The sequence below is a fragment of the Pinus tabuliformis genome, chromosome 6 (assembly GCF_031772625.1).
Source record: "Pinus tabuliformis cultivar Carrire ecotype Pingquan chromosome 6, CPIR1, whole genome shotgun sequence".
NCBI classification, from domain to species: Eukaryota; Viridiplantae; Streptophyta; class Pinopsida; order Pinales; family Pinaceae; genus Pinus; species Pinus tabuliformis.
Window position 1 is genome coordinate 386,290,963 of NC_142292.1, and position 13,379 is coordinate 386,304,341.

Below are 13,379 nucleotides of genomic sequence, written 5' to 3' on the forward strand. Positions count from 1 at the left end.
AACCCTGTCACGCCCAAGCCCTTCTCTAATAATATGAGGCACAATGGAGCACATGAAGGAGCACACACTCATTTGCAAATTCATAGGACTGTGGTTGTTAGAGAAGTTGTTGATCAACTAGATAAAAACAAATTGGGTCATCAAAGGAGATGTTGAACTCAAATTGGGGTGCTATTGATTTTTCACTATCATTTTCAATAATGTGGCAGATCATGACAATATCTTTCAAAGTGGGCCTTATTTCATAAACTTAGTTGGCCTTTACATGACACCATGGGTTCCTCACTTTGATCCAGAGAAAGAAGATTTTACCATGTTGCCATTCTAGATTTGACTTTACTCTTTACCTCATGAGTATTGGCATCCAAATATTTTAGACCAAATAGCTAACAAACCAAGGCGTTTGTTATGCTCTTTGATAAAACATGGGAGATATATAACATATGTTAGGATTTGTGTGTATCTGGATCTTTCCAAACCTCTCTCGACAAGCATCCTTTTAAGTTGTGAAGATATCGACTAGGAGCAACTGATAGACTATGAGAAAACCTCCATTTGATGCCATCAATGCCATGCATATGGCTACCTTTTCAGAGATTTCCCTACCAAGCCGCCCCAACCACAAGAACCAGGGAATGGGCTTGCCCATCAAGCCCCCTCGAGAAGTGGATTCACCGCAGTGACCAACAAAATAAAAGCAATAAGGAAACCTGAGGAAAACTAAAATCCATAGGGAAATCAAGGGCACAATCAATACATAGTGTTACAAAACACAAAGCAAGCAACAAAGAATCCTCAAGCCACATCCCCCAGTGATCATCCTCAAAAGCAATTTGCCTCGATCCCACATTCCACCGAGCACAATTCATAGAGCCAAAGGGATAGTTAAGAGATTCCAATCCTAATGGAAGAAGAAGATCTAACATGCCTCAAATTGTAGTGCAGGGATCTTCAACAACTAGTAGAGGAATGGGAGCACAAAGATCCAACTACAATATTGGAAGATCAAATTTCGAGGATGAAGAAAATGAAAAAAAAAGAATGTCACCTAGAACAAGAGGAAATTAATGGAATAGAACTGTAGGGAGTCATTCAAGATGGGGGCGCTTCAATACAACTAACCCTTGAAATTGTATAACATGAAGAGAAGGAACCTGAAGACTCTATGGCATTGGACGGATTTGGGGGCTCTAAAAGAGCTTATGTCTTAGAAAGTTAAGATTCTGACAAAGATGTCCCTCATATGGGGCAATAATTGGCTTTGGTCCTTCTTGATCCAAATCCCTATGGCTGGAAGAAAGTGCATAGGTGGATAGGAAAAAGAGAAAAGAGTTTCACAAGTCAGCCATAATTTTCTCCTGTCCTTATTATGCTTCTTTTGGTTTTTTTAAGAGGCATCTTGTATTTTATGAACCTTCATGCCGCTTCACAACTTTCTCTTTGTATCCCACCATCCTACTTTTCAGTTTCTATATGCATATACACTATGTGTGTCTACAAAATGTAATTAATAGAAATACAATTTTTTTCTTTGGAACAAAAAAAACAACTAGAGATTATTTTAAAGGAGGTTTTGGACAAACCAACTAATTGAAAAATATAAGATAAAGTAAATGTTAACACACGATTCAAATTTACTAAAAAAAAAAAAAAACCCACTTCAAACTTTTTCTATCTTTCCCAAATTACACTTAGATACATACTCACAACACCAATAATTCATTAAATAAATTAAGATAACACAATGACTACCCTATAAAACATGCCTATGACTTATAGAACTGCATAGAGATTGGCCCATTAAAGTCTACTTTTAGACCACCAAATTGAGGATTGATTGCCTTCATTTCTTAGCACATAACTAAAAATGGATGAGCTACCTACAAACATTTGTAATTTTTAAGCTCACGGGCTATGAGGTTGCATTATCATTGTTTCCTCCTTAACTCAAGGAAAAGTAGAATGAAGAGAGTTAACTAGGACACAAGGAGTGTGAGTGGAGTAAATGTTTACCCTCTACAAAAAGATCAAAGAAAACTATTATTCTAGAAACCATAGAACATAATGATTCCATTTTAGACTCCATTTCCTCTACTTTTTTCTTTTAAAATTCCATGGACATCTTATGTTGTTTTTTTATTTATCTTTGATTGTTGACAATTGAAGATATATGTGAATTGCATATTTATTTCTTCTTAAGTCTCAATAGATGTCTTGTATCTTCCACTCTTATTTCTATTTAAGCCATTTGGATGTTGAATCTGACAATTCTCAACATGTCTTAGAGACTTGTTGAAAATAGCACCTCAATCCCCTTCTCATCTTTTCTAGTTCATGGAGTACACAATGAGTTGATTGGAATTATCATTCATCCATGAAAAATAGATAATAACACTCAAATGGAAAAGAGGGGATACACAATGCACCCAACCCAAAGAAAAGCAAAGAGCCACAAACCCAACACATATATCACTAAAAGAAACTAAAGAAAGATGATCCTACAAATCTAGATCTCTAGGTGAAATCGAACAACATTGGTTGAAAGCCCAAGAGAAATATCAAAGAATTGGGCATTTCTCCAAACCAAGACACTGCAAATTCCATGCTCCATAGAGATGAACTTATTGCAATTCCCAATAAGAATATAAACCCACATGCAAAGGAACACATATTTCCAAGTTCCATAGTAGTACCCAGTCTACCTAATTGAAGGCAAGGTACTCTATCTTCGTGGGAGATTTATGGAAAATTGATGTCAAATAAGAGTAGTACACTATTGGTATTTGATGCAAAAATATATAATAGAAATAATAAACATTAAGGGAAGGGGTTGACATCTATGACCCTTGACTTTATTCTACATTTTACTTCTTTTATCGAAGCCCCTTCATTTTCTTGTAACTTGAGGTGCCTCGACACATGATAACACTCCAATATTCAAAGTTCTCTATTAAAGCCTAATATTGCTCGATAATTTTACGTAGTGGTTCCTTATGCAACAATGATTGAAACCAAAGACGATGGAAAGCTATGAAGTAATTGCCAATCACTAGAGCCTAATTAATTCCTATAGCCATGAGCAATGATATACATTTATACACTATAAGTGCCTTTGTTTCATTACTTGTGGCAACTCCTATCCCCATGATTCTAATTTTCCTTTGGGATTGAGAACAATACCCCAATGTGAATACCTATTAAACACACCTATTTTGAAGCACTACTTGAATATCAAACTCAATAATATAATTACTATTTTTTGATAAATTTAACTTAAAAAAATTATGTTAACATAATGACAATAAATAGTATAATAACAATGATTAAGTTAATGATATTTAATGATTAGGTTAATAATATTTAATGATTAGGTTAATAACATTTATTGATATAGTTTGAGACCATATTTTAATATTATTAATAATAACATCGTTAAAGATATAGATAATGATAATGCCTCTTTATTGAGAATTAAAAACATTTAAAGAATATTTTTTCTTTTTTAATATCCTTATTTCTACTACAATGAGGTAAACTTAGAAAAAACTTAATTAAAATAACTTATTAACTTTTTTTTTTTCACATGTGGGAAAACCTATCATAAATCAGTTGTCAAACGAGTAGTGAGGACAAATATCTCTAGTGCAGTGAGGACAAATATCTCTAGTTGAACGCAGCTGACTCATCACCGTTATTCAAGGAAAACCACGCCAAATAGAGTAACCTGCTAGTGGTTTGTAAGGGGGCATGCTATCATTGATCCGTAAGGGGGCATGCTTTCACTCTTGGGCCGTTAACCTATTTCCTTTGGTCCAAAAAAAATGAGCTCTTACCTAAACAAAAACAATTTTAGAACATACTCCAAGCCCAAATAACTTACCAACTTACCTCACAAATATATAAAAATCTAAACTCTAATCACTCTACAAAATTCACAATAAAAAATATTTATATATAAAACTAAACTTTATAACATACCTCTAACTACAAAACCACCCACATCTAACCATTAATCAAAACCGAGAATGCAAATGCTCTTAAACAAAGTACAAAGTTTAATTCCATATGGCATATGACAAAAGTAATAACCAATAAGTAAATACAACATCGTCCTTTTTCTCATCCCTTCCTTCAAGCTTATCCAAAAGACTTATAAGGTTCTTGAGACAAGTAAATTCACATATTTATATCCACTCAAGTGGGACACATAAGAATCCTCTAAGTGCCTTAATCGAGAAGGCCGAGGGGAGCACACATGAATTCCCAAATGACTTAAATGAGAAACTCTTTACCTTTAAACAATCATTGAATATTCAAAAGAACACTAAAAGGTTAAAAAGGAAAAAGGCCATTAGGTTTGAATTATAATTATATATATATATTTAAAAAAAACACTTTCAATTTGGAATTTATATATTTATTTATTTTTATAATTAATTGATATAATAATATGTAATAAGTGTAGTATAATTTATAAACGAAATAATTTTTCTATTGACAATATAATTTTAAGTAAGATTGTGATTTCTTATTATTTAAAATATATTTTTGAATACATAAATAGATTCAATGCCCAAAAAAAATTTTGAGACACTTTTTTTTGTAAGCTTGGTAGGACTCTCCGATTTTTATGTCCATTACACACCCCACTACAGGGGAAGGGTAGCCCAAGATTTGAACCCAAGACTTTGGTGAGACTTCATTTCCACGACCATTACCACTTAAACTACCCCATACGGACAAAAATTTAAAACACTTAAATTCTACATATAAAACAATTTAAATTCAAAATTTTAAAAATCTTTCCGGATTTTGATTAAAATTAACTTTAAAAATATCATTAAAAAAACCATTTTATATATAAATGAGAGTATGCCTAATATGCAACCTATGCATTTGGTGAACTATAATATTTTGTGATTTTATTCAATCATGGGTTTTTAAGGTAATAGGGTGGTTGAAGTTTTCACATCTTCAATTTATTTATTAATTTCTCATTTACACAACTAGTATTCCCATTTGCTATAAAATCATAACCCAACCCACCATCTTATCCCCACAAACTAAATTATTGCAAAATTTTTATTCTTGAAAATTAGGTCAAACAAAATTTAATAACAAGCCAGACAAAAGTTCCACAATGTGTATAACTAGAGTTCACAAACTCTAGAAGTTTGTCCTTAGCGTCTTCAGTAACTTGTTCTGCACAACCTATAGAGGCCATCTATAACACTTTACCTAGGACGAGCGCAAAGCCAACATTAGCGACGAAGAGTTATAAATAATAAAAGCAATTATTTTACTATTATTCATAGTAAATTTAATTGTTAAATTTAAACGATTGAAAAAGGAAAGCCGAATCCTTCATTCATGCAATCTTGTTTCCTTATGCGCGATGCTGTGCAACTTCTGCAACGCTTGACAGGCGCTCGGGGGCGATTTGGGTGTTTTCCATTGCATTGGTTTTGCTCTGCCGGGCCGCAAAATTCTTCAAAGAAGGTTCAGCAATCCTCTCATTAGATTTGAGTTAATCTGCAATCTTGGTATCTGATGATGCCTGTCATGGATTTTAGCTGGTTTTTTAATGGCAGAGATTGTTGTAATTTTGACACCCATTGAAGTGATTTTTCCCTTTATTTTTTGTGGGTAATGGCAGGATTTGAGGGAGAATTTTATATGCGTACTGTTCATCAGATTCTCTGCTGTTTGAATCCTTTTTGGCTATGAGGTTGGTCTTATATATCTTTTCTAATTGTTTTTTCTGGTTTCAGATTTATTTATTTTTAAATGTTTAATGGGATGGAGGATACGCAAGCGGTTGCGTCTTCTGTATTTGATGAACAAAGCTGCTTTGGTCTTTATTCATAAATATATGAATATTTGCTTGGCAAAAAAACCAACAAAAGTATGCTCTCTGGTAATTTTTTGAAGAAGATCTAGAAGAAAAAGACTTATTTTTATTCTGTTATGCAAGTTTGGTTTCAGAGTCTTCTTAACCACTAGATCAAATCAAATGCTCGCGGTTTGATTAGTTAGGCGGCCATTAATGTTTTTTTGTTTTATGGAATCTGCATGCACCTGTGCGTTTTGTTTTACAGTTATTTAATATTGGGTTTTTATTGGGTTTTTCACAAGGGAGTGGGTTTTTAATTTTAACAACATGAATCTGATTATTTTTTCTATTATGAGATTATGGGTTCTGTGATGATTATAGGGGCTTTAATGGCGTGGGATTTCTGTTTTAGTAATAGGATTGAGATTAGTATTTCTGTTCAAGAGATTTTGATGGTGCTGTATTGCTTAGGGCATGAATGGGTTTGGATTTTGACGTTTTTGCAAAAAAAAATGGGATTAATGTTGCTGACACGGATTTCAGGGTCATTTGATAGTATTTGAAGCTGTGTTATGGATTTATGGATGGTATTTTGCAAGGTGCGGTGTCTGCTTGGGCTAAATAGAAGTTGTTGGGTTGTTCTGAATTTTCATCGCCTTTTTTTTTCTGTAGATATCAAGGTGTTAATTCGGAGATTCTACATCATTATCCAAGCAACAATGCGAAGAAGCCCCTTGTGAAAATATGCAGCAAGGATATTAATGTTGAAATCGGCAGTAGTAGGCATCTGAATAGAGGAGGTTTGGAAGGAAAAGGTACGGTGAGCATGGCAGGACTGAGGATCAAAGGAGCATCCTCATCTATGAGAAGCCCTGATAATGTTGGCATCTATAAAGAGCAAGAACAAGATAACAGAAATGGGAATGTGAATGGTGTGCCTGGACCATCGCAGCAGCCTGTTGAAGGGAATCAACCCTCTAATGATCCCAAGGATGGCGGCGATGTGCTGTTCCAGTGGTGTAAGAAAAAGAGGCCTCGAGGCCACAGAATTTTCATGGAGGATTCTAGCATTCAGGGTAGGAAATTCATACAACCAGAACGTCATTCTTCGAAATCTGAAAAACCGAAAGTTCTTTTGCAATCCCAAGTAACGGTTCATTCAAGGAGCACCACTTTAAGGCCTTGCACTCCGCTCCGGGAACATAGCCATGGATTCATCAAAAGGTTAGTTGATTTGCACTTCCATAAACCGGCAACTAATCTTCTTCAGTTTAAATTTAGAGACTGGGTTGGTACCATGCAGTCAATGAATATTAATATATATGTTGAGAAAGTTTCTTGGTTTCAAGTTTTTTGTTTGCTCTTGTTTCGGATTTACCTCTGCCATTAGACGTACTCAATTTATTTCTGTATTTGGACGGACTAAAAATCGATTCTATCAGGAATTCCGAAGATTTAAATGGTGCCCACCTTCTAAACAATGGTCTTCAGCAAAAGGTTGATAGGCATTCACCATCTCCTGTAGAGAAACATGCCAAAGCAGTTGGTTTCTTCAGTCCAAATGCCATTGGGACCACTAGAGTATCTGATGCAGCCCGAAATTCCACACCATCTGATACAGAGGCCTGTGTGCCTCCAGAGAAGATAGATATGGAAACATTTGAATGGCCAAGAATTTTGCTGCAATTGTCCCGGAAAGAAAAGGAGGATGATTTTCTTATCATGAAAGGCACAAAGCTTTCCCAGCGACCCAAAAAGCGGCCCAAATATGTTGAGAAGGTTCTACAGGTAGGAAAGACAGTGGACACATTTTGTCAATTTATTGTCATTTTGTTTTCTTTATGTGCACAAGCATGGAAGGAAGGAGGGTTTGTATCTGACATGATTTTTGTTCCGTTACCATAGAATTGCTTTCCTGGAAGTTGGCTCTCTGATTTAGCAAGGGGACGCTACGAAGTTAGAGAGAAAAAATGTACTAAGAAGGTTTGTTTTCTCCTTGTAGCTCTATTCTGGCCTTTTTTGCTAATGGTTTTACGAACCATATGTATTTCATCTGTAGATTTGGGTCACTTCTAGTGTGGGCCTTCTTTGTTTGGCAAACATTTTCTTTGATTGTGTTCAACCTTTTCAGATCATTATGAGAAATTCATTCCATATTTTTTGTTACATTTCTACTGCAGAAACCAAGGGGTCTGAAGGCAATGGAAAGTTCAGAGAGCGATTCAGACTGATGTGGCTAGCCATGGACAAATATCCAAGTTCTGCCACTTTTGCCACGTTTGTCATTGTGCAGACTGTTTGCTCATTAATTCAATGGATCCCAGCTAAGTCTTTGTACTCTGTAAAATGTCGGTAGATTGATTGCAAATTTTTTGGGGAGAGTTTTGCTGGAAAGCTGCTCTGCAGTTGCAATCAATGTCGGATTTACTTTGGCTATCTGTTTCCAATGATATGGTAAGATTTGCTTTGAAAATCTTGTATAAAGCCTACATCTGTAGGTCTGTATGTCATTGCGGCCATTGGTGGCCTTCCTGCACAAGTTTTAAAGGTGACCTGCAGGGAATGAGTTCTGGCACAGCCATTCAAGACAGTGAGAATGGCTTCTTGTATTTACTTCTGGATTTGTGGAGATTTTGAACAATAAATTCATTCTATCTCTGAAATCATTTCATCTTTGTGTTTAGCAACTCGTTGTCTTATAAGCAACAATATTCTTTGCAGATCTGTTGGGAGATTTGTTGGATGATATTCATTTCACAGGTTAAAAACATAAATTGTAGGCAACCATTGTGAGGATTAACTAATTGTTTATCCAATGACACTTTATTATTACAGACAGAGATATATTGATGAACAATAAGGCTATGTTTTACCTATTATGGCTTGGTTGTAATTTGTTTATGGTAAGCTTGGAAAAATGAGACTGTGTTGCCAAGCTTCTGAAGCAATATAACTCTGTAGTTTGTAATGATATGTACCTTTGGGATTTTGTTTTATAGGCCTTCAGTGACATGGACAGCATGGGCCAAATGCAAAGCAAAACTTTAGCATGTGCTATGGTCTTGTTTCTCTTTCATTCCCATGAGAACAGGCAAAAGTAGACTAGGTTAAGCAGTACTAGTAACAGCTCCAACCACATCAACACTAGTTACAACATGGTCTTATTTCTGCAAGTGTGATGTAACCCTTTTGTGAATTTGGCCTTTTGATCAACTAAATATCATCCATTTTCTTCCACATGATATTCTAGTTTTAGATTATTGGAAGACATTTACTAGATTTCTTTCAGGTTTATTTCAGCAGAAGTAGGAATAGCTACAACGGCAGCAATAGCTACAATGAAATTTGTCTTCTCAGTGTGAGAAGGATTGATATTAAATTGATTGCCTACTTTATAATTTTGTAGGTCTGCAGAAGTTGGTCTTTGATCTGTATCAGCACAAAATTGAAATGGTGTCTTCGACACATGGTCCACTATTTTGTTTTGGGTCTGGAAATTGCCATTTCAGAAATGCTATATATCTCAGATTTTGTTTTAGAAAACATACCTACCCTTTAAGTACTTTTTTTTGGAAAAGTTGGCATCGATAAGAAATACCAGTATTACATAATATATGAAAATGGTCCTGTAAATGTTGTCAGAGATACAAAATATCCAAACATATATGTGTTTGGATTCCCAGACTCTAGTCGCAGTGCATTAATTTCAAACTAAAAGGAAAAAACCTTTAAACATTGACTATGAGAAGACAAATCCAATTCGCCCATAAGTGCAGTATCTTAGATTCAAAGCAAAATGAGACAAATGCAGATATACGGAGATAGCCTGAAGTAAACAAAATGCACTCAATTATGACAGGCATTTGATCAGAGTATGAAAGTGCATTAATCATAACTGGAGGGATGGTGAGGACCAAATTATGTTGGATATGTCCATACTCCTTTCAAATCTTGTTCTCTATCATAAGTTTGATAGAAGATGATCTTGAATGACTACTAATATAGTTGCATTTCATAAGGTCAAAACTGGCAAAGATCTATTCAGAGGCAGATCACCAAAGCAATTTTTATTTAATTGGCATAATTGTGAATATATCTGTGTTGACATTACTTTTCGGTTTTTATGGGTTCTCCTCTGGTATCTGTTATGCTAAATTTGCCACTGAATTGAGGTTCATTCTCCTTTTGTCATCTGTAACACGAACTATTGCCCTGGCCTTACAAAAAGAATGCAAGAGTGAACTACTTGGAAATAGAGTCGACAACTCTCAAAGAGAATGCTCAATTGTTTATCCATGGAATCCATTTTTCAAGTAACCATGAATGGAATTAATCATGCCAGCAGATGAATGTGGACATCTCAATAAACTTTTATGTTTGTTATTTATGACAGTAAAAGACTAATGTATTTCTATTGATGTCACGAATAGGTAAGCTCCATGATGATGGTTACGGGAGTTGGAAATTGACTAGATATGACATCTGGAGGCATTTCGCAACAGTGCAGCTTGCAGGCCAAGACCAAATGATTGAAATTCTGAAATATGAAATCAAACAAAAATATTAGGGAAAGCATTTAAGCCTGTGCTCAACATTAGCTGGGAAGAAATATATAAAAGTTCATCAAATTTTGAAGAACAATGAATCTGTTGAATCAATCCCATGAACCTTTTACGACGATAGTCATAAAATAAATTGAAGGGGCTCAAATGAAAAATCAAATGGTAATATATCCCATTGGAACATATACATATTTTCCCTAATGAGGGGTTCTCAATCATTGTCAATTCTCAATTATTGTCAATCATGAATATTGATTTTCTAGACTTATTTCATCCTTGTTTTCGTTTCTGTCTATTCTGAATCTGCACACAGAGTTATGGTCAGAATCTTTTCTGAAATCTCCGCAGATATAGAGCTGGTCTTACCCAGAACCTCAATATTAATCCAGATGACACAAGAAACTTGAACCTTCATCTAAACTAAAGTGAATTCCAGGCTTTAATATTAATGATGGCTTCGTCACCATAGGTGGTGGAATTGCGATATAAGGGCGACATATAGGTCCAAAAGTTGAGGGGTCCCCTCCTGATGCTCCCTCAATCAAATGCCCACTTTGCAGCATCACTTCCAGTGCCAAATACACATCGCTTTAGTTCTGGAATCTCTGCTCCACTTGAATGGGGATAATATTTTATCAAGTATCTGTATATTTGAGTTTCTTTAATATATAGATAAGTGCCAAATACACATCGCTTCAGTTCTGGAATCTCTGCTCCACTTGGGTGGGGATAATATTTTATCAAGTATCTGTATATTTGAGTTTCTTTAATATATAGATAAATTTTTGGCTCATTAATCCCAGGGGTTAAATTGATTGGTAAGATGCTTTCGTGCAAGCACATTTATTCTCATAAGATTCTTCGGAATTATTGGTAATATCTGCAAGTGGCCATTGATCTAACAACCATCCAAAATTTGTTGAAAAATATGTAAAATAGTTCCTGTCAAGTTATTTCTTTGAAAAACCCTGGGAGAGAAGCAGTCAAATTTAACGGGTGGATGCCAACAATGCAAGCTATACACTCATTTTATGACCAGTGGGGGCATGTTTTTTTAAATTAATTAATTTATTTATTTCAATGTTGCTCAGCAGCACCTATTAGGTGAGATGTTACTCCGTACTAATATCTTGGGTGAGGGTATATTCTATAATGGAATTAAACAAATCACCTAATTGCTCTCGTCATGTCAGCACTATGGGTGAAACGAACTATAATTATTTATTATAAAATGTATAATTATTTATTATAAAATGTTAAATTTAATGGTAAATTATTGTAATATATATATATGAATTGGTAATTTGTTAAGGTTTTATATTATTATTATTGTTTTATTTTAAGGTTATGGTTAAGTCAGACATTAAATTGGTGTATGATACTTCTTTGTTTGTGGGAGAAGAGACCTGTTTCCTTGTAGCGATTTGATTACTAAGTCTACTAAGGCATACATATATACTTTACCCTCTTTGTTTTTGAACTTGTAACCTCTTACCAGGAGGAAACACATGCACTTAACCATTAGGCCTACTCTATATAGAGTGAGTTGGTAATTTGGAATAAAAGAATGTACTCTTCCATTAGTAATGGTAATATTATTTTTGGATATTGTTTTTGTATATGTGGATTGAGGATAGTATCCAATGTTTCTGGTAGACACTTTACCTATCCTTAGGGACCAAATGAAGCAGAATGATTAGAAAAAATTTCATATCCTATATGTCCCTGACAATGGAAACTCTACCTATTCTCAAAGACCAAATGAAACAAAATAATTAGAAAAAAAATACAGTATATATCCTTGAAAATAAGTAGAGTGTCAACCAGATACTATCCTCAATCCAGATACTATCCTCAATCCATATACACAAACAATGTTCACAAAATAACATTATCATCACTAAAATAATTGGAATAAAATTCAAAATTAAATATAAATGTCTAAAATAATTTCAATATTTAAAATTTTTCTTATAAATTTATTTAAAACCTACCATTAGTTACACTCGAACTTTTCATTATGAAAATGTACTCCTCATCATGAAAACTTTTGTTTTAATTTTTTTTGAAAAACATAAAATATTTTCCAAAATATAATTTTAAAATTTCAATGTACAGCGAGTGTAAATAAAATTGGATTATTTTAAAATATTTTCCAAAATATAATTTTAAAATTTCAATGTACAGTGAGTGTAAATAAAATTGGATTATTTAAAATAATATTATTGATTATTTATAATGAAGCATATTACTACTCGGGCAATATTTTTTTTAAATTTTAAATTATTTTTAATATTATCATTAATTACATAATAATAAATAACATTAATTTTAAATAACATTGAAACTTTTATTCATAAAATCAGATTCTACAGCTTAACCTCACACTAAATTATCTGTTGAAAGTATTATATCAGCAATTTAAAATTAAATCTTTTCAACAAAGTAAACTAAATAAAATTCTTAAGACAATATGTCAACAAATTTGTCGATATGTCTAAGTGCTGAAGGAGACAGACCTGAAATCTGTTTGGACTCGCCAGCGCAGGTTCAAATCTTCCTCTCGACGATATATGTTCTTATCTTCTTTCAAGGGCTTTCGGTTTCTGCGGCGAACTTTTGAGTACTTCGTCGGCTAAAGAAATAGCTCCAGTCCTGGTCAACTACACCACTTGAATCAGCATTTATGACAGGTAAAGAATACATTCATTAATAAACATTTCTCCCAGGGGTTTGTTAAACCTGGATGCCTCACGTTGGTTAACTGTAGTATCAAAATTTGCATGCCTGACATGGGAAAAAGATTAAACATCTCTACTGGAGTTTGGTTGAACTTGAGAGATGAGTTTACTTACACGTGTTTCACAACTATTTGATGTGGGATATCATAGGGATATTCGCTTTTGAACAAAGAATATTCTTTATCTAACGAGAAGGATGGTAGAAGCCAACAAGGTCCCAGTGGAGTACACGTAAAAACAAAC

General features: G+C 34.1%; 1 protein-coding gene across 2 annotated transcripts; it reads left to right on the plus strand.

Annotated features, from left to right (window-relative positions):
• Window positions 1-5,256: 5,256 nt before the first annotated feature.
• LOC149258940 (uncharacterized) lies at window positions 5,257-8,520 on the plus strand. Of its 2 annotated transcripts, XM_089416822.1 has the most exons (6): window positions 5,258-5,499; window positions 5,657-5,728; window positions 6,506-7,057; window positions 7,276-7,621; window positions 7,739-7,816; window positions 8,014-8,520. In XM_089416822.1, exons 2-6 carry the CDS (start codon window positions 5,724-5,726, stop codon window positions 8,062-8,064), a joined length of 1,032 nt encoding a protein of 343 aa, XP_089272948.1. In that variant the 5' UTR covers window positions 5,258-5,499; window positions 5,657-5,723; the 3' UTR covers window positions 8,065-8,520. The 2 variants fall into 2 exon arrangements, with proteins under 2 accessions (XP_089272950.1, XP_089272948.1); XM_089416824.1 differs by lacking the exon at window positions 5,657-5,728 and having other exon boundaries at window positions 5,257-5,499.
• Window positions 8,521-13,379: the final 4,859 nt, after the last annotated feature.